Source organism: Nansenia antarctica, assembly GCF_963989245.1.
Source record: "Nansenia antarctica genome assembly, chromosome: 10".
Taxonomy (NCBI): domain Eukaryota; kingdom Metazoa; phylum Chordata; class Actinopteri; order Argentiniformes; family Microstomatidae; genus Nansenia; species Nansenia antarctica.
In genome coordinates this window covers 6,911,767-6,932,264 of record NC_137680.1, presented here as the reverse complement: position 1 = coordinate 6,932,264, position 20,498 = coordinate 6,911,767, and the positions used below count along the sequence as shown (strand labels likewise).

At 47.0% G+C, this 20,498-nt stretch overlaps 2 protein-coding genes across 2 annotated transcripts; both read left to right on the top strand.

Moving 5' to 3' along the window:
* Positions 1-1,474: 1,474 nt before the first annotated feature.
* Positions 1,475-3,020, top strand: LOC308166313 (uncharacterized protein; the record flags this gene model as incomplete). The annotated part of the gene is made up of 2 exons (XM_080540581.1): positions 1,475-2,941; positions 2,988-3,020. 2 exons carry the CDS (start codon positions 1,475-1,477, stop codon positions 3,018-3,020), a joined length of 1,500 nt encoding a protein of 499 aa, XP_080396707.1.
* Positions 3,017-17,686, top strand: adar (adenosine deaminase RNA specific). Its single transcript, XM_080540879.1, has 15 exons — positions 3,017-3,199; positions 3,460-3,728; positions 5,499-5,727; positions 7,006-7,160; positions 7,711-7,846; positions 8,206-8,447; positions 8,644-8,800; positions 8,993-9,161; positions 9,659-9,752; positions 10,147-10,263; positions 10,887-11,017; positions 14,019-14,201; positions 16,365-16,477; positions 16,864-16,991; positions 17,271-17,686. The coding sequence occupies exons 1-15, from the start codon at positions 3,062-3,064 to the stop codon at positions 17,674-17,676; spliced, it is 2,667 nt and encodes an 888-aa protein (XP_080397005.1). The 5' UTR covers positions 3,017-3,061; the 3' UTR covers positions 17,677-17,686.
* The last annotated feature ends 2,812 nt before the right edge of the window (positions 17,687-20,498 follow it).

Here is a 20,498-nt window from a genome sequence, read left to right as displayed (position 1 = left end):
TGACTTTTTTTCTGTATAGTAACGTTATTACTGGTGAGTACAATCAGTAGCGTCCGTCTGCATTCAGTTAATGAGCACTTATTTGTTTTATTTTTTTGGCTTGGGTTAGGGCTTAATTCGCAAAATAATTAGGTCAACTTAAGACCAGCAAAGTAAAAACTCTGAACCGTTTTGGGGGCGAAATACTGTCAAGCAGCAAAACATGCATTTGTCAGAAAGCATCGTCTAATCCGTGTCTACTGCCCTGGCCTGACATATGCATATTCATATCGCCCAGAGAGGTCGCGCTCAAAGAGGATTTTCCTTTTAGACATGGTTGTTATTTTGGCAGTCGAATTATGGTCAAGTTGCATAAGTTGCAAAGCCGCTGCGTTATGGTCAAGTTGAGTCAGCCTGTGACCGGGGGCAGCGGGGGAACCAGCGCTGTCCGTTACTGTTAACGTTAGAGACTAACGAGAGCGAGTTATTTATAATAATATGATGATGGCATTCATTCATAGCCATTGTGTCCTGGGTAGTGTGTGACAGACAAGTTGATGCCGGCCTGAGGAACTCGTAGTGAGTGTCAGTGATATTATTAGTGTTTAGAATGTAACAGTGTACTTACTGTGGTATGAACAGTAGTAGTGCTTTAATCATATCTTATGTTTCAAAGTGACAGTTTTGCTTGCATTTGTTATTGAATAGGCAGGCACACATTAAGTGTAAACTCCTACAATAAATAAAGGCTATTTTTTAGTTTGCTCGACAGGTAGCCTAATTCAATGTGTCCCAATGGTAGTGCTAGGTTGTTGTTGTTGTTTGTTGTTTTTAACACAGATGCTTTAAAAGGACCTTAAGATGGAGTTCTATGGGCAGAGCACCTGGGCCTTACCTCTCTTCAGAATTGTTGTACTGCTTATTAGAGTGGCGTGACTCATGTCCTTGAGTTTGTCCTTGTATATTCCTATCTCTCTGACTGCTGCTTTGCGGATTCACATGGGAAGTGAGTCTCACTTTCCCTTCCCATGTGAATCCGCAAATTCTTTTTAAGCCAAAAATAAAATGGTTATAGTCACAACAACTCTGAATTATTAATCTATCTCTAGCCTTTTACCCAGGGATAGAGTTTCAGTCATGGTAGAGCCACAGTATTGGAGGCAGGATAGTGTACAGTGGTTAGTGGTACAGTTTGGTATTGTATTGTTTGTCACATCTTCTACATTTAGTATGTGGCCTATTATTTTTTTTTTTTTTATTCTTTTACCCACACCATACTACTTATACTACTTATTTAAAATTTTCTTTGTTTGTTGCTCATATAGCCTACCTCAAAGTTAATCCCATCTTTCTCTCTCTTAGGTGCTGACTATCCATCTGCCTTCTTGCCCATCCAGCTACTCTGCCAGGATTTGCCGACCTGTGATTGATATACACGCTATTATATGCTGCATAGCCAGCGCCCCCAACCCTCTCAAGCCCTGACCCCTGCGCTATGAGCAGAGGTAGAGGAGGGCCCTACAAAGAGCGCTACCAGCAACCCCCCTTCCCTTACCCAGACACCAAGCAGCATTACTACAGGCCTGATCACCACAGAGCTCCCCCTCTACCGGTCCCACACTCGAACACCTTTTCTGGCCCGTGTCCCCGTTTAGTGTCTGCCCACTCTCCGTCTCATCCTCTCCTCCCCACCTCCCCTCCCATACCTGGCCACCGCCCAGATCAAGCCTCAAACCAGGTGGTGTCAAACGGATTGGGTTGCCAGACCTCCAGCTCTGGCCATAATCCCAACTCCTTTCTGCACCAACAGACCCAGTTCCTGAGAGGACAGATCTCTGAGGCGCCCCAGTTTAGGGTTGGTCACCAAGGGGGGGCACCAAGCTGTGGTCGAGGTGTACCAAACAGGCCTACCAACATACCAAACGAGCCACAGAGTCAGTCAGAGTACGGCAAACACCCCCACCACAACAACAGCAACACCGGGGGTAGAGAGGCCTACGGCGGGGGGCAAGCCTGGGGGAGCCGCAGGGATTTGGGGTACTACCCACCCTGTCAAGCAGCTTCTAGAGGCACGACAGGCCCTCGGTACTGGAACCAGAACCAGAGGGAGACTAACTACCAGAACCAGTACTCCGATAGACAGTGGAGACTCAAAGAGGACGATGCTGATTGTTCGTCTCTGTCTGATAGCTTTCAGAGTTTTTCCATAAGCCAAGGGAGGTCCTACAGAGAAGGGAATAACTTCGACAGAGCCTCTGTTTGTAGTAGTAACTCGAGCAACAGAAGTAAAAATAAGGGTTCCCTGATTCCTAACCCTAATATCCAGGAGCAGGTTATCAGAGCCTTGACCCAGTTAAGCCCCAGAGAGAGTCTCCATGCAAAGGTATTGGCGAAAAAGCTTCGTCTGCCCAAAAAGATTGTCAACCAAGCCCTGTACGCTCTTGAGCATTCTCGGAAAGCTTCGAAACACGGGGACAGTCCTCCAGCGTGGACTCTCTACAGTGAACTGAACACAGATCCGCAAAGCCAAAACTCCAAACCAGAAGACTCACATTCCCAACAGAGGGAAGGTTCAGAGTCACAGGAAACGCATCTCCTCTCTGTGAAAAAGGAGCAAGAGGCTAGATTTGAGGTCAGCGCAGGGACCAGCTCTTCACCCAGAGTAGGTGGTGAAGAGGAAGACTACAACTCCTCATCATCTTCAGTATCCGACCCGGAAGAAGCACAATTCCAAGACCAAGTACAACAACAACAACCGATTGTTATAGGTACTACTAGCAAAGCCATTGACCTCAATCCTGACCTTCTCAACATGGCGGAAACCAGGGAACAGAAGGATCAGATCATGCAGTACCTCCTGGAAGTAGGGGAGGCCACATCTCTGCTCATAGCTAAGAACTTGGGCCTGAGAACTGCCATTAAGGTCAACACCGCACTCAGTGCCCTGGAGAGACAAGGGGAGGTCAGCAAGAACAGTGAAGTCACCCCTCATACCTGGGAGCTGTCAGTCCACCGCAGGGAGAGGATGGAACGAAGCCTGAAAGCCTCACAGAGTGCCACAGCTGTCGGGAATACCATCAAAATGGAGGATGGGGAAGCAGTACGCGTAAAAGAGCAGCAGATGGGTTTCGGGACCGGACTCGAGACATTTCCTCCAGGGACGGAGGCGTCTTTGTATGTCGAGGGTCAGCAGTCGTCCAGGCAGGATGCTGATAAGGCGGTAGGTGGAAAACGTAGACTTGCTGATATTGAGGTAGGGTGGAGCGTGCAGGGGCTGTGGCAGGGGGATTGCCCTGCCAACTTCCTCACTCTTGGAGACCCTTCTCCCAGACCTGGAGCACTTTCCCCCTAGTGGAAATGCCAGAGTTGGAGCCTTACCCGATTACACTGACACCCCCCCCCCAACTCTGCTATCATCTCTCTCTCCCCCTCTCTTCTCTCCTCCCCTCTCTTCCTCTCCATCTTTTATTCCTCAATCAGGAAGAGGACGCTAACGGAGGCCAGTGGGCCACTGATGACATCCCAGAATTCCTCAACGCTATCCGCCGGGAGACTAACGCAGGGGACATGTCTTCCAGGGGAACTATCGCCGTGTCCCTGGCAGCTCCCCTGCCTCAGAACCTGCAGGCAAAACTCCACGAAGTAAAGGCAAAGAACCCGGTCAGTGGCCTCATGGAGTATGCCCAGTACCTGGGTCACACCTGTGAGTTCCTGCTCCTGGACCAATCAGGGCCCTCCCACGACCCCAGGTCAGTACTAATTCAAGTTCAGTTCTGGCCAACATTGTTATTAAATTATTATTTATAACATTGGTTATTGTCTAAGGAAAGGGGATATAGTCTGCAGAAACAAGCAATCCAAATACAGAAGTGGACACTAATACATATCCCAGTGATGTTTCTGTAAGGGAAAGTGATGTGGCATAGTATGATAAGTTATATTTTAGTCCATAATAGAGTTGGGCCAATTTTAGAAACCGCTAAACCGCCCGCAAATGTAGTTTTCGGTATAACCATGGCATTAGTTTTTGATTGACAGGCGTTTCATCGATGGGGGTGGGGGGAGGAGGGGTTGGTAGCGGAGATTAACAACAAATGTATGGGCTACAATCCAGTACAAATGAGTTAAATAAAAATATTTAACTATAGCATGGCAAATGACATGACAGCATGACAAAACAATAAATAACAGAAACAGCAGTAACGAAAATGGCCATAAAACCATATCCTACAGACCGCAACGTTTGGCTATTCTTCAAGCCTTTTCTAGGTTTTTGACTTGCCTGCTGTGCTGAAAAAGTACTTTCGGCCCATCCGTTTGATTTCCACCAGAGATGGGGATCTTCGTCTCCGTCAATCACAAGCTCTTGACAATAGGCAGTCATCTCTGATTCTGCTCGCTCCCCTTTCACCTTCACCTTCTGCTTCACCTTCTTCGCCATCTGCTTTTCTTTGTTAGGAACAAGCTCGCTTGCCTTTTTCTAATTCTCTGTTCTGAGGAGAAGCTGTCACGTGACACGTCTTTTTTGACAGGTTTTGACAAATGTATTGACAAATTTGACAAATGTATTATTTGACAAATTACATAATTTACAAAAAGTTCTGTCATTACTTTAATAGCAACTTCAACTACACAGACAGTGGTGCTGGACAAACACTCTTTTTTATTTTATACTTTATTGCAGGACTTTACATTACATTTCACAAGTTCATTTCACACACTTTACAAGTTTTCTTCACTTGTTTAAGTTCATCCTGCATCATTTTTTTTTTTTTTTTTTTTGTATAGAGAGAACAAGAAATAAAGAATAGAGACTAGAGAGAAAATATAAAAAAAAGAAGAGAGAAATTATAGGGATAGAAATAGAAAAGTAAGAGACAAAGGGAGGGGGGTGGGAGGGGTGGGATCGGGGAGGGTTGGGGGGGGTTGGGGGGGGGGGCTTCCTTCCTACTCATTCATTCGGTCCATTTACTCCAGTTCATAGTGAATTGCTCTTCACGGCCTCCCACTTTGCAAGTAATTCTTTCCATTTCTTGTCCAAGAGACAAACACTCTTAAGGCGGTTATTACAATTTATGACAGTATTGACAAAAAATGTTGCTATTTTCTTGTGCTAGATGTACTGCAAATTACAAGCTAACGTTAGCTAGCTAGCTTAGTAGCTACATACGCTGAGCTTTGTGCTTTGAATTACCGTAATAACTTGATGGGTAGAAAGCGCCGCTTCTCTGCTTTCAGGAACCATTGGAATCTTTTCGATAGCACATATAGTTTAGGAATTATGGTAATGAGAACAACGTGTGTATAATACTGTCTACATAGCCAGTTTTATTATGTATGGCAATTTCTGACGGTATTGACAAAAACTGTTGCTATTTTTGAATACCGAGGTTTTCTGTTAAACCGAAAGACTGCCTAACCCTAGTCCATAACCATTCCCTGTTTCTCCCTCCATCTTCTTTTTCCGTCTCCCCCTCTCGCTTCTCCTTCTCTCCCCACACCACCTTTCCCTCTCCCAGATTTCGTATGCAGGTAATGCTAGACAGCAGGTTGTTCCCCGTTGCCGAAGCATCGAATAAGAAGGTGGCAAAGAAAGACGCTGCAGCAGTAACCCTTCGGATTCTGCAACGGGAGATGGATGGACCAAAGGCTGAGGAGGAGGAGGAGGGGGGGGGACTGATGAACACTGATGCGATCCCATTACTGACTTCACTGTACCCAACCATGGATCCCATTACTGACTCCACTGTAAGTGTGGGTGGGTGGATGTGGGATTACTGACTCCACTGTAAGTGTGGGTGGGTGGATGTGGGAGTGGATTGTTTACGCCAGTGTCAAGAAATCCCATCAGAGATTGAAATCTTAACGAAACACACTTTATTTTTTATTTTTTTATTTAACCTTTATTTATACAGGTAAGAAACACAAGGGCTCATTTTCAAGTGTGACCTGTTCAGGCATACAACATCCATCACAAACAAATACAATACAAAAACCTGGCCTACATAGTCTAAGAACTAAACTAAAAACTACATTGTCTAAAACTAAAATAGTCTAAGATAATCTAAAACTACAAAAACCTAAAACTAGACAGTTAAAGAGCTAGGGACAGGGAGGGGTCAGTAATGGGCAAAAGGGAGGGTCAACTTAATAGCAAGAACAGATCATGGACTCGCACTGTATGCTTCTCAGCAAGAGCTTGAAACTGGAGAGAGGGATCAGCTGAGACAGTTTCAGACTCTGCTGTAATGAATTCCAAGAGGAAGGGGCTGCAAATGAGAACGCCCTTTTGCCTTTCATGGTCCGGACCAAGGGGATGGAGTATGTGATGATGTCCTGTGTGCGAAGGCCGTAGACAGATTGCTTGCGTGACAGGTGGTTAGAAAGGTAGGAGGGGAGCAGACCAAGGATGGATTTGTAAATGAAAGTATACCAGTGAAGGGTTCGGCGGATAGAGAGAGATGACCAGTTAACCAGGGAGTATAGCACACAGTGATGTATAAGGGGTTTACAGCCTGTAATGAATCTTAACGCGCCATGGTAAACTGCATCCAGATGTTGAAGAGAGGTAGCAGAGGCATTCATGTACAAGACATCACCGTAGTCCACGAGAGGCAGAAAGGTGGCAGCAACCAGACGTTTTCTTGCAGCAGCTGAGAAACAATACTTGTTTCTAAAGAAAAAGCTTAGCTTCAATTTTAGTTTCTTTAGAAGGTTGTCTATATGCAATTGAAAAGAGAGGCTGTCGTCCAGTTGAATGCCAAGGTATTTGTAGTTTGGTACAAGCTCAATAGGTGAACCCTGACATGAAACAATGTCAGGAAGAGCACTTGGCACCCGCTTGTTATTGGAAAAATGCATGACTTTGGTCTTTATAGGATTGGGGGTACCCCACTTTCCATAGTACTTGGAAAAGGAGTATCATTCCACTATTTGGCATCTTGACTGTGACAAAGGGCTAAATTAATCTTGCTCACATTTCCCATGTCGTCTGTTCTTTCGTAACGGCCCCTCTTTCTCCGCCAGGTGAGTGTGGGTGTGGAGGGTCCTCCCCAGGCCCTGTCTCGGTCCCTGCCGGGAGGTAAGAACCCAGTCTCCATGCTGATGGAGTTCGGCCAGCGCACGGGGAGCCCTATCGAGTTCATAAACACTGGTCAGGCAGGACCACCACACGACCCACGGTACTGAGAGCTACTCACACCCCCCCCCCCTCTATTGTTTACCATTCTCTCTAGCCATCCCTGGACAGGCTTAGAGGGTCCACTACATGCCCCAAAGTCTCTCTCTCTCTCTCTCTTCCTCCCTCCCCACAGAGACTTGAGTGAAGGAGTTTTATTTCTATCCTGAGTGGCCTAAATATTGCAGTCTGCTGACTGAGACACAATGCCATGTCTGTCCATCCTGCTGGTATCCCCCCCCCTCTGCAGTGTTCTGCAATGAGGCTGAGAAATACAATACCAGCTCTGTTCCTGTCTATGTATAGCCCCCCTTATACACTGCTTGGATCCCTTTGGCAAGTGTCCTACAGTGGCGATTCTGCGGCCACATCTGCTGCATCTCAATAGCCCCAAAGAGGCTTTCTCTCCTGTTTCCTCTCATTCATTGACACAGGACCGACCGGTGGTAGTCCTGCAGCGATGTCTGTAAGCTAAGTGTGATGATCACGTTTGTGCCTCTCTTTTCTCCTACTCTTTTCTCACAACAACTTAAACCTCTCTCCCCTTCCTCCAGGTTCATGTTCAGGGTGAAGATCGGGGAGAGCCTGTGTACCGAGGCCTCGGCCCCCAGTAAGAAGGCAGCCCGCCAGCTCGCCGCTGAGGAGGCAGTGAAAGAGTTAACGTCTGACGGGAGACTGCAGCTCAATAAGGTGAGTTTCCATTTTTTACATCAATTACATCAATAGAGAGAAAGGAGGGAAGGAGAGCTGTTAGGATAGATGTAAAGAAATGGATTAACCAACAGAGTTAGATCAATATGGAGTCCCAGTGAATTTTAATCAATTCAGTTACATAGTCCCTTCCCCATTGACTCCATATACCGGTACACAGAGTTGAAATGACTCTATATCGTTGAACAAAGTCTTCACAGAAAGCTTCACCATTTTCTGCCATAATCCACCTCCCATCCCCGTCTCCTTTTTTCCTTCCTTCCTTCCTTCCTTCCTTCCTTCCTTCCTTCCTTCCTTCCTTCCTTCCTTCCTTCCCTCGGCCCTCTTCCCTCCTCCAGCCCCTGTTGCCCCTGGGCCCAGCTACTGACGGTGCGGGGGGTGACTCCTCCCTGCCCCCGTGCCCCTCCCTGCCTCCCCTCACTGCTGAGGAGTTGCGGGCGGCCCACGATGCCGGGGTGGGAGACCTCATCAACCACCTCAACAACAACGCTGTGTCTGGCCTGCTGGAGTACGCCCGGGCCAGGGGCTTCGCTGCTGAGATCCGACTGGTGGGGCAGGCGGGACCAGCGCACGAGCCCAAGTAAGCACGCAAGCGCTCACTCACTATCCATATACTCCATGATGCCGCTGAAGCCGATATCCTGTTGATGATATGATACTCATAATCTCTCTCTGTCTCTCTCTCTCTCTCTATCCTCTCTCTACCTCTTCCTTTACCTCTATCTCTCTCTACCCTCTCTCTGTCTCTCTACCTATACCGCTACCTCTTGTCTCAGGTTTACTTACCAGGCAAAGCTGGGTGGTCGTTGGTTTCCTCCAGTGTGTGCGTCCAACAAGAAGCAGGGGAAACAGGAGGCGGCCGATGCCGCTCTGAGGGTTCTGATTGGAGAAGCAGAGAGGGCGGCCCGCACCGGTGAACTCACCCCAGCGGAGGTGCTGTCTAGTTGTGTAATTATTCCTGTGGTGTTCCCATTAGTACCCATACTGTTATTACTACACCACTCATACACCCAGCAGATGTAGTAACCCTACCATAACCTATTGTTTTGTTTTGTTCAGACAGTAACAAGACAGGTTAAAGCTCTTTCTCTCTCTCTCTCTCTCTCTCTTTCTCTCTCTCTCTAGCTGCCTGTCACTGGCAGTACGCTACATGACCAGATTGCGATGTTGAGTCACCAGCGCTTCAATGCACTGACAAGACGCATACAGCACAGCCTCCTGGGACGCAAGATCCTGGCCACTATCACCATGAGGAGGGGAGAGGGCCTCGGCACCGTGGTCAGCCTCGGCACAGGTACGTCACTGACAGTGCACCCGCTGGAGACTAAAGCCCAATTTATACTTCTGCGTTGAATTTACGCGCGGCTACACCGTAGCCTACGCAAGGGCTCTCCCAATTTATAGTTCTGCGTTGGTCGGTCTGCGTCGCGTTGGTCGGTGTACTCATAGCGGCATAATAGCAACATTTTTTGTTATGCTTGTTGTAAAGAAAATGTCTATAATGCATTGAAATGACATTAAACTAAGATACACTGCCGCGTAGTTAAAGTTTTGGAGAGGTGCGCGTCAGCCTACGGCGTGGAAGTATAAATTGGGCTAAAGCAAGGACGGTGAGAGAGGTGTTGCAAGGGCATAGGCCAGGATGGGAATTTCTTTCAAAAGCATTCCAGGAGCCACACATAACCCGGAAGTCATGATTTAGAGAGAATAACACCTATTTGTGATGAAATGATTTTGTGTCTTACCTTTTGAGGTTTTCTTGATTTTTTGTTTTGTTTTTTCTTCTCTCAGGAAATCGCTGTGTTAAAGGGGAGGAGTTGAGCCTTAAAGGGGACACGGTTAATGACTGCCATGCAGAAATCATTTCTAGAAGGGGATTTATCAGGTAGGAAATAAGATCTGTCCATTTTCATTCCACTTTTCCCCATGCTTTCCACACTTTCATTCTCTCTCTCTCTCTCTCTCTCTCTCTCTCTCTCTCTCTCAACCACTCCACGGGGTGTCCTGTGTCAGCTGTGAAGTAATTACCGACTGAAATGTGGGTGCTAAAGTGCCTGCAGCCTCCATCTTGGTTGTCATTGAGCGTATTAACGCTACACAGGAGATTCTCTGTTTCCCTGCTGGTTTTCTCCTCATGTTGGCACCTGTCCAGATAATCTGTACCACATCTGTCAGTTTAATCTGAATTAGTCAACTGAATGTTTTATACCGTCCCTCTCTCTCCTCTCGCTCACTCTCCCTAACCCTAACCCTTTTCACTCGCTCCTTTCCTTTGTCAGGTTTCTGTACAGTGAGTTGTTGAAACACTGTGAAGGAGCAGAGGACAGTATATTTGAGCCTGCCGAGGAAAACAAACTCAGAATCAAACCTGACATCACCTTCCATCTCTACATCAGGTGGGATTATGAAATCTGTCTCTGCCTCCCTCACTCTTTCATTCTCCCCCCAACCTCCTCCATGACTCCTCTTGTCCTCTTCCCTACACCCTGTTCTGGGCTATAATAACGCAGTGGTTCCGTAAATGGTTTCTGTTCTTCGCCATGCTGCCACACAGCGAACCGCCGATGACCCGTGAAACAGCCCGTCCAGAAAAGGACAAACCGATTTAGAGGCATGCTGTTTAAAATCTGAGTGGTATTTTCAGCAAAAAACTTCAATTACATGTAATTACATTACAGAGACCTACATTATCAGAATCAGAATTGCTTTTATTACATCAATGTATGGGTACACAGAGTAAAATTCTTGGGTTCAGGTTCAATGCCAATGTTTACTCTGTGTACCTGTACATCGATGTAATAAAAGCAATTCTGATTAACTTGTGGAAAAAGAGCATAATAGGATTCCTTCAAGAGGAACTGGCTGTTGAATGATCATCTGCACTGGCCCATCGAATATCTATCTATCTATTACTCTTCCTACCCCTCAACTCCTCTCTCCTTCACCCCCTCTTCACCGATGCTCTCTTACTAACTAGCTGTATTGGTTAACTGTTTCCACTCCCGTCACCTCCTGCCAGTACTGCACCGTGTGGGGACGGGGCGCTGTTTGACAAGTCGTGCAGTGAGTCGGCGGAGGATGGAGCGGCAGGACACCAGCCACTGTTTGAGAACGCCAAGCAGGGCAAGCTTCGCACCAAGGTGGAGAACGGTAAGACCACGACCGTCACTCGGGCAGGACAGCAGAGACATCTCAGCTGACGTAGAACCACTCACCATGAAACATAATCCATTTGGGGCGGCTGTGGCTCAGGAGGTAGAGTCGCCGTCTAATGAATGAATGAATGGTCTTTATTGTCATTGATATAGTACAGGTACCATACAACGAAATTTGGGAGGAGGGGCTCCCCTGGTGCTAGGAAAAAAACTAAAAACAAGAAGGGAAAAGAGCTGGTTTACATAAATAAAGGCTATGTACACTATCCACTATACTATACTATACAAATAAAACACTGTGCTGTACTCTATGCTATGCTATACCTATTCTAACATTTCCTATCTCTGAACCTTATGTACCCGAGGGTTGTCATATTGCACATAGTGTTATTGCACATTCATTTAAAGTGTCGCAGTTTGCAGGTTTGAAATGTTCACAGTTGTGTTTCAGTATTGCACTTGATTACAATCTAGTAGCTGCCATCAAATTGTCTAGATTGTCCAGGGCCTGGAACCTAGGTCTTTGCTGTGTTCAGGGCCTGAATGGCCCTGGGGTAGAAGCTGAGCTTCAGTCTATTTGTCCTTGCGAACATGGTCCTGAACCGCCTGTCCGAGGGCATCCGAACAAAGTGTTCGTTCCCAGGGTGGGATGGGTCTCTGGAGATCTTGGAGGCCTTCCTGAGGCAGCGTGTGTTGTACAGCTCTTCCAGAGAGGGGAGGGGGGCGCCGGTGATCTTCTGGGCCGATCTCACGACTCTCTGTAGCGCTTTCCTCTCTGCGGCTGTGCAGCTGGAGAACCACACGCAGATGCAGTAGGTGAGGATGCTCTCCACTGCGCAGCGGTAGATGGTCACAACAAGCAGCTCCTGTCTGATGTGGTATTTCCTGAGGACTCTCAGGAAGTAGAGCCGCTGTTGTGCCTTCTCGCTGCTGTGTTGGTCTTCCAGGACAGGTCATCCTGTATGTGCACCCCCAGGAATCGGAGGGTTGAGACTCTCCACGCTCCCTCCATCGACGAGCAGGGGCTGGACCTCAGATTTTTTCCTCCTGAAGTCCACGGTGATTTCCTGCGTCTTTGACTGGTTCAGCAGCAGGTTGTTAACCTTGCACAGCTTGCCCAGCTGCTCCACCTCATCCCTGTACGCCGCCTCGTCCCCCCCCGAGATGCAGCCCACCACGGTGGTGTCGTCTGCAAACTTGACGATGGAGTTGCTGGGGTGGACGGGGGTGAAGTCGTAGGTGTAGAGGTTGTAGAGGATGGGGCTTAGCACGCAGCCCTGGGGGGACCCAGTGCTGAGTCTGAGGGCTGTGGAGGTGTGGGAGCCCACCCGCACCCTCTGGGGGCGGTCAGACAGGAAGTCCTTGATCCATGCACAGATAGAGTGTGATAGTCCCAGGTCTAGTAGTTTGGTCACTAGCCTGTCTGGAAGGATGGTGTTGAAGGCAGAGCTGAAGTCCACAAAGAGCAGTCTCGCGTAGCTGTTCCCCCTCTCCAGGTGGGATAGAGTGGAGTGGAGAGTCGTCGCGATGGTGTCCTCTGTGGACCTGTGGGCTCTGTAGGCGAACTGGTATGGATCCAGGTTGGGCGGGAGGCGTGTGACTATGTGGGCCCGGACTAGTTTCTCGAAGCACTTCATGATGATTGGTGTGAGTGCCACCGGGCGGTAGTCGTTTAGGCAGCTCACCGTGCTTTTCTTCGGGACTGGGATGATAGTTGAGGTTTTCAGGCAGGGTGGGATGGTGGCCTGGGACAGGGACTGGTTGAAGATGTTGGTGAAAACCCCGGCCAGCTGGTCGGCGCAGTCCCTCAGCACCCGTCCCAGGACGCCATCCGGCCCTGAGGCTTTTCTGGGGTCCACCGCCTTCAGCACGCGTCTCACTTCATGCTCTGTGGATACGGAAGGATAACGAGAAGGTTGCTAATAGCAACTTCCGCTAGCGGGTTGGCGTAACGCGACGCTCGACTTATGGGTGCGTTCCGTAAACTCGTTCTGGAATTCTGATCACCACTCGTGGAATGCCTTCTGTCCAATCAAATGACTTGCTCCCCTTATGACGTCGGGCCCAGTGTGCGCTGCGACGCTCTCAGAGCGAGTTTACGAACGCAAGCCTTTGATTGGACAGTGCACTCCAGGATTCGACGCATCTGTTGATGACGTTGTGCGGATGTGTGGCTGCGCTCTGCGAGGTGGACAACATGATCGGGGATCTCCTGATATTCGGGTACTGTCCTTATCCTACTATTGTGTCTGAAAAATCAATCTTCATGTCATCATGGACCAGAGAGGGGGAGGGGAGGAGTAGTAGCTGAGCGGCAACATAGTTTGGATTTTGACGAGGTGGAGGGCTCCAGTTTATCAGAGTTATATTTCCTCTTGGTCTTCTTGGTTCTGGGGGCTATGCAGGCCTCTTCACTAGATCCCTTTTCTAAGAATATTCTGATGTCCTTGAGGGGCTGCCGAACAAGTGTGTACTGTACTCGTATTCGACATCAGTACCAACGATAGGCACCCCCAGCTTAATGGAGTCCCCAAGGCTCAGGAGTTTTATTTTCATTTATTTTAATTTGAGTGTATATTTAACTAATATATATTGTGCCTCAGCAATACAAAAGGGAGTCGTTGCTCAGGAAGCATTCCTCAATCTTCTCTCTGTGGTCTGCCTTGGCCTCCCGGATGCCACGCGTTAGGTTAGCCCTGGTGGTGCTGTACATCAGTGTGTCACAAGGACATGTAATGATCACAAGGTCGGCAGATCGGTGGTTCGAGCCCCAGCTGGCCACATGTCGAAGTGTCCTTGGGCAAGACACTGAACCCCTAATTGCTCCCAGTGAGCGGGCCGGCACCTTGCATGGTAGCTTGTCGCCATTGGTGTGTGAATGTGTGTGTGAATTGGTGAATGAGAGGCCGTTGTAAAGCGCTTTGGAATAAGGCGCTATATACAGTAAGTCAGTCCATTTACCATTTGTTCATTTGATGTGTGTGACGTGGTCTCAGGGGAGGGCACCATCCCAGTGGAGTCCAGTGCCATCGTGCCCACCTGGGACGGCATCCAGCACGGCGAGAGGCTGAGGACCATGAGCTGCAGTGACAAGATCCTGCGCTGGAACGTCCTGGGTCTGCAGGGGGCACTGCTGAGTCACTTCCTCCATCCGGTCTACCTGAGCTCCATCACTCTGGGTAAGACACGTTCACTACGGGGCGCTTAGGTGGCGTAGCGGGTTAAGCGCTGACCATGTAAACGCAGGGTCCCCGGTTCGATTCCGGCCGGGGACATATCCTGCATATCATCCCTTCTCTCTCTCTCACTATGTGGTACTTACTACTCCAGTATAAGTACTGTTACTTCAGTTCTAGTCTAGGACACTAGAGGACACTCAACTAAGAGGAAAGGGGAGCTAATTAAAAAAGTACTCAGTAATTTGTGTTACATAAAAAGAAAAAACAGCCTTGATTATTGCATTTCATCACCAAATTAAATCTTATCACCGATCATTGTTTAGATTTTGTGCACGCTTTAATTTGATTAGGCTCAGTGCTCGTCATTGAGTGTGACAGTCAGTCAGTTGTGGCACTATCTCTGCTATTTGTGGAACTGCCCTTAACAGAGGCCACCAAATGCTGCTATGAATCTGCTATGGATATCATTGTACTGTAATGGATGATACTCAAATAAGTAAAAATCTTTGGAAGATCGACTCAATTATAGGGCTGCAACGATTAGTCGACGTGATTCGTCGACGTGAAATGTTGTTGTCGACTAATCGCATAAAAAGATACATTAAAAAAAAACGTTTTTTTTTTTATTTTTTTTTTTTTAAATATTATTATTTTTTTAAACGGGAGCCATGCAAGAATCAGCTGGGTAAGTTTTAGCTAACGTTGTTAGCCAACTGGCTAACGTTATATTGTTAGGGTCGTAATGTTTATGTTAGCTTTACTGTTACATGTTGGAAAACAACGTCTCATGGACAGGGCTGTACATGCTATGAGCGTTTGTGCTATTAATTTATTTGCCCTGTGGCACGCATGTGACAGACAGAGGCGCTTGTATGTAACGTTACGTAGCAGGGGTTTTCCATGTTGAAGCCAGGAGAACGCGAGATGAAATGAAGTGAGGGGTGGTCGCTATTAAAATACCAGGTAGTCATGGTGGATGATCATGAATGATGCTTGATAAGTGAATGCTATTTCAATTATGTTGAGTCCACCAGCGAGCTGTCTGTAAGATAAACAGCGCCAAGCGTAGCCTACTAACGTGAGCTGTCTGTAGTCTAGCCAGCAATGCTAGCTAGCCAATCAACTAGCTCTGTGAGAAGCTGTAGCTTGGCGTAACGTTAGGTTAGATAGCTAGTTAAGCCGGATTTATGCTTCTGCGTCGCCATTTACGCGCAGCGAAAAGCCACACGACTAATCGCGACTAACCGAAAAAATAATCGACAGATTAGTCGACTACCAAAATAATCGTTAGTTGCAGCCCTACTCAATTACAGTCCCACCCTCTGGAACTCTCTCCCTGCAATAGTCCGCGATGTCCCTACCCTGGACGCCTTTAAAACAGCCCTCAAGTCCCACCTGTTTGCCAAGGCCTTCAGCCTCTAGTTTAGTTGTTGTTTTTGTTTGTCTGACTGTTCTTTGTTATATACTTGTATTTCTGTAAAGCGACCTTGGGTCCCCTTAAAGTTGTTTATTATTATTATTATTATTATTATTATTATTATTATTATTGTTATTATTATGACAGTAGATGTAATTCATTACTTTCCATCACTGGATAGGTGTATGCCATATATATATATATATATATATATATATGTTACGGTACATGTGGGAATACGGTACATGTGGGAAAACTAGGGTTAGGTGCTACGTCGACTTGGTACATGCTGGCATGTCTAACCCTAACCGTAATCCTAACCCTAACCCTACCCCTAACCTTAACTATAGCACCGTAGCACCGCACCGTAGCACCTAACCCTAACCCTAGTTTTCCCACATGTACCGCATTCCCACATGTACCGTAACATATATATATATATATATATAATATATGCCATTGGCTCTGCCTAGCTTTTTGGTTGAACTGATACTGTGTGTAGCAAGCTTACTCACTAACAAACCTGTCCATGGCCCACCTATTAGACTGCTTGAATACACACAATCAGTCTCTGTCTCCATGTTCTTCTCCTCTCCTGTTGTAGTTTTAGAGCCGACTATGTGATGTGACTATTCAAGACAGGCTTGTGAACATGGAATGAGTCATAGTAATTCTCTCACTCTCTCTCACCCGTTAACACTCTCAGTTGTTCCTCTCCTCTCCTCTCTCTCTGTTCTTCCCTGCAGGCTACCTGTACAGCCATGGTCACCTGACACGAGCAGTGTGCTGTCGATTGGCCAGAGATGGCGAGGCCTTTGCCAAAGGTCTTCCACCTCACTACACACTCAACCACCCAGAGGTACATACACACACACACGCACACACACACACTACACGTCACCCAACCATCCAGAAGCACACTCACACACTACACAACCACCCAGAGGTGTACACACACACACACACACACACACACACTACACAACCACCCAACCACCCAGAGCCACACACATTACACAACTACCCAGAGGTGTAGCCAAGCAACCCAGCACAGAGGCACACAGACGCACACATTACACAACCGCCCAGCGGTGTAGCCCAAGCACCCAGCACAGTCATTAATGCAGACTGACACGCAAACAACTCCTATTTTACACTCTGTTTTTGATTTGCATTTGAGTCATTTGAATTGTCTTAAATAATCTATTTGAACAATCTTTGTTTCCCCTCTCTCTGTCTCTGTAGGTCGGCAGGGTCAGTGTGTATGACTCTACGCGTCACACAGGGAAGACTAAGGAGTCCAGTGTGAACTGGAGCCATCCAGACCTCGTCACTGTGGAAGTGCTGGATGGGACCAAGGGCAAAACAGATGGGTACGGACCAGAACAAGACTGGGACTAGACTAAAACTAGATCTGAAAGAAGACAGCGTATTTGTATAGATCGATCATTGTTGTGTTTTCCTGCCTTATCTGATGCTGTCAACATATCCAGACAATGCTACGTATTCTGAAGAGTTGACTCCAGTTGTATATGACTCCAGTTGTATAGCACATGAACTCCAGTTTGCCTTGCCTTGCCTTGCCTTCAAGTCATTTTATACAACAACCCTTCATTTTATTGCTCTCTCTCCCCCTTCTTCTTCCTCCCCAGCCCCAAACTGGATGTGTCACGTGTCTCCAAGTCCAACCTATTCCAACTCTTCCGGTCACTATGCCAACGATGCAGTCGCCCCGACCTGCTGGCCCTGCCCTCTTATTCCCAAGCCAAGATGGCTGCCTCGTCCTTCCAGCTGGCCAAGCAGCAGTTCTTTCAGGCCCTGGGCAGCCACGGATACGGCGCCTGGATCGGCAAGCCATTGGAGGAGAAGGGCTTTGATGTGATAGAAGAAGGGCCTGGTTACGAGGGACACGGTGCAGGGCAGGCAGGAGAGAATGTTGCCGTGGGCAACCAGGGATACGGCAGCAGCAACAACAACAACAGTTATGGTGGAGCAGCAGCTGAGTACACCCGCAGCCAGGAGTGGTATGGTGGCACAGCTCAAACACAAGCTATGTAGAAAGAGGAAGGCAAAGAAAAGGGGTGAGGGTCAGCCAGAGTAGTGGGGGGGGGGGGGGGGGAGAGGATGGAGGATAGTTGGAGCGGAGAGAGAGAAGAGGGGAGGAAAGAGTCGCTTGCAGTAAGTACTGTTGTTTCAAGCATAATGGAAATAAACGTATAAACGTTATCTGAAAGTACTGCATCTTGCATTTACATTTTTAGCATCTTCTGCATTTAGCATCTTCCTGTGAGAGCCGGAGTGGAGGCTAGATAGAGTGAGTGACAGGGAGGGACAGAATGACAGAGGAGTGACAGTCTCACAGGTTGGAGTCAGACAGCAGCGAGAAAGAGAGGAGGGGGGGTGCTGTGGGGTGCAAGCCCAATACAAATTTCCCAGTGATGGGACAATAAAGTGACTTTTGACTTTTGACTTGACTTGAGGACGTAGAGACAATCGAACGAGTGAAGGCCGCTGTTAAAGAAAAACAAACAGCTCCCCTTTGAGTGAGACAGGAAGGAATGTATTAGTGAACGGTTACCGAAGGGACAAGCTTGGTAAAAGAACCCCCTCTCGGTGCGTGAATAAGAAATGTGTGGACAGGTAACATAATCGCCACCATTTGATTTATTGATTAAGAGTTAATTCCGGAAGCAAAATGGCTCCAGTGCTGTGAAACTCTACCCCTCTGTATCATGTTCTCTCTTTGTTGAGTAGTCCCATGTTATCAAGCTACGGATAGATACCGATTACACAACATTTAAACCCGCTTTGTAGCATTTAGACACCCTGACTGACCACCTCTGTCACATGACGCTACTACAGCGACAAGTTGGCGCCATTCCTGCAGGTCCACACTTCCTCTGAGCCCTCCCATCATGTCTCTTCTGAAAGATAGAACCGCTTATGTTATCTACTCGATCATAATCATTCTGTTATTCCCCCTTATTCACCCTGGGGATATTACCCGCCTCCTTTTTTTGGGTTCCCACTGTTGAGGGTATCTTCTATATGGCCATGCCGGAGAGGACAGGAGTGATGGAGGTTTGTCCTAACTGTTTAGGTGTTTGTTCTTCATCTAGTTTCAAGGGTAGTGTTGCTACACTGTAACATTTCTGCTAGTGCTAATAGAGTTTGTTGTTTAAAAAAAAAATATCATCCTCTCTAGCATGGCCAAATAAGAACGACCCGTTTCAATGGGTGAGGTTTGTTGTAATGTATTTTGTTCGGTCTGATCAAACACATTGACAGCTAGACGGTTGATGCAATATATACATCATGTACATACAAATACATGAACACACAGATGTATATGCAATTATGGATATTTGTATGTATATATGTCTGTGTGTGTATGTATATGTATATATTTTATGTATATATTTTGTAAGTCATACCTAAAAAAATATTTTATATTGTCTATTTTTTTCAAAATGTTTTAATGCAATGAACATGGAAAGTGTTGTTTTTTTTATGGCTAGGATTTTCTGGAGTGTTTAAAAATATTAAAAAGACCAGACCAGACGTGTGTGTGTGTGTGTGTTTGTTAAATCCTTTTTTTGTTTTTGCACAAGTTGTCTCATCTGGGGAGGTTGAGAGACAAAACATATTTTGTTTCACAAAGACTTGGATGTAGCATTCTGTATACACATTAAAGTCAACATGTTTGATAATGTTTGGCGTCTGTCTCTCTTTCTCTTGCGTGCTCACAGACTGTGATGATTGGTGTTTGGTGTTGTTCTGTATCACTCACATCACACGCTACTTGTCTCCTGTCTGTACTCCTGCTACAGAGAGAGTGGCAGCTCGTGTAGGAGAGGGACCCCCCCGCTGTTATTTGGTATTCTGTATGTGTTCAGATGAGACTGTTACTCCTCAGAAGTGCCATACTCTTTAAATAGGAAGTGTTCCTTGACAGCTTTGGTCTCCTAACTGATGCAATGACATGGAAATGTGGGTCGTGTATGTATTCATAACTGATCCAGTCATTTGTGGGAATGTTTTCCTGTCTGGATGTTGTTGAGCTAGCTTCGAGAAGTATCCTGCAGAGATCACTGCAGTACCATAAGTGGCCTCCAGATGGAGTTGTCAACATAGCATACCCAGCGGTGTGTATGTGTGTGTGAGAGAAAGAGAGACAGTACCAAATCAGCCCCAGGTGACCTGTTTTAGTCATGGCGTGGGGCAAAAGAGGTACTGTGGGGGAAATGTCGTGTTTTCTGCATAGCTACATATCTAATTAAATTGTATCATTTGTTATGTTATGTAGCAGAATTTAGTTCGATTTCTGTTAATTACAGAGCAATTTGTCAGTTTAAGTGGTTCTGCCAGGCAGAAACTAAGACACGTTCTTTCCCTATGGTCATCACACTGTTCATTGTGTAGCTGTCAGTGATCTGTCTGATCAGAGGCATGGGTTATGTTTCAGGTAGCGTGTGTGTGTGTGTGTGTCTTTCAAAGTAGACGACCTGTGAAAGTGTTGGTCTACCATGATCTCTTGACCTGTCAGTTGGATTCATTCTGCCAATCAATCACTGGCCAATCCAATCAATCACCTCTACAAGGGGTGGAGGGTGGGACCAATGAGAGACCGATGGAGGGGAGTGATAGAGAGCGAGAAAGAGCAGAGACTCTAATAAAGGAGAGGGGGGGAGAAAGAGAGAGAGAGAGAGCTGGGGGGATAGAGTGAAATATTCCAGTCCAGGCCGAAACCGGCTTAAATGAGCTAATCGATACACTCAGATAGAAATAAATGAGCAAGGGAAGGAGGGAATAGGCCTGGGAGTGGGAGAGAGGGAGAAATGGTCAGAAAAGAGTAGCAAACAAGAAGAGAGAAGCACTAG

Bases quoted from the DNA above. Each gene is read 5' to 3' on its own strand.
- adar (XM_080540879.1), top strand. From the start codon at position 3,062: ATGGAGGATGGGGAAGCAGTACGCGTAAAAGAGCAGCAGATGGGTTTC. The intron at 5,728-7,005 runs GTAAGTGTGGGT...TTTCTCCGCCAG, and splicing joins ATCCCATTACTGACTCCACT to GTGAGTGTGGGTGTGGAGGG. The intron at 16,992-17,270 runs GTACGGACCAGA...CTTCCTCCCCAG, and splicing joins ACCAAGGGCAAAACAGATGG to CCCCAAACTGGATGTGTCAC.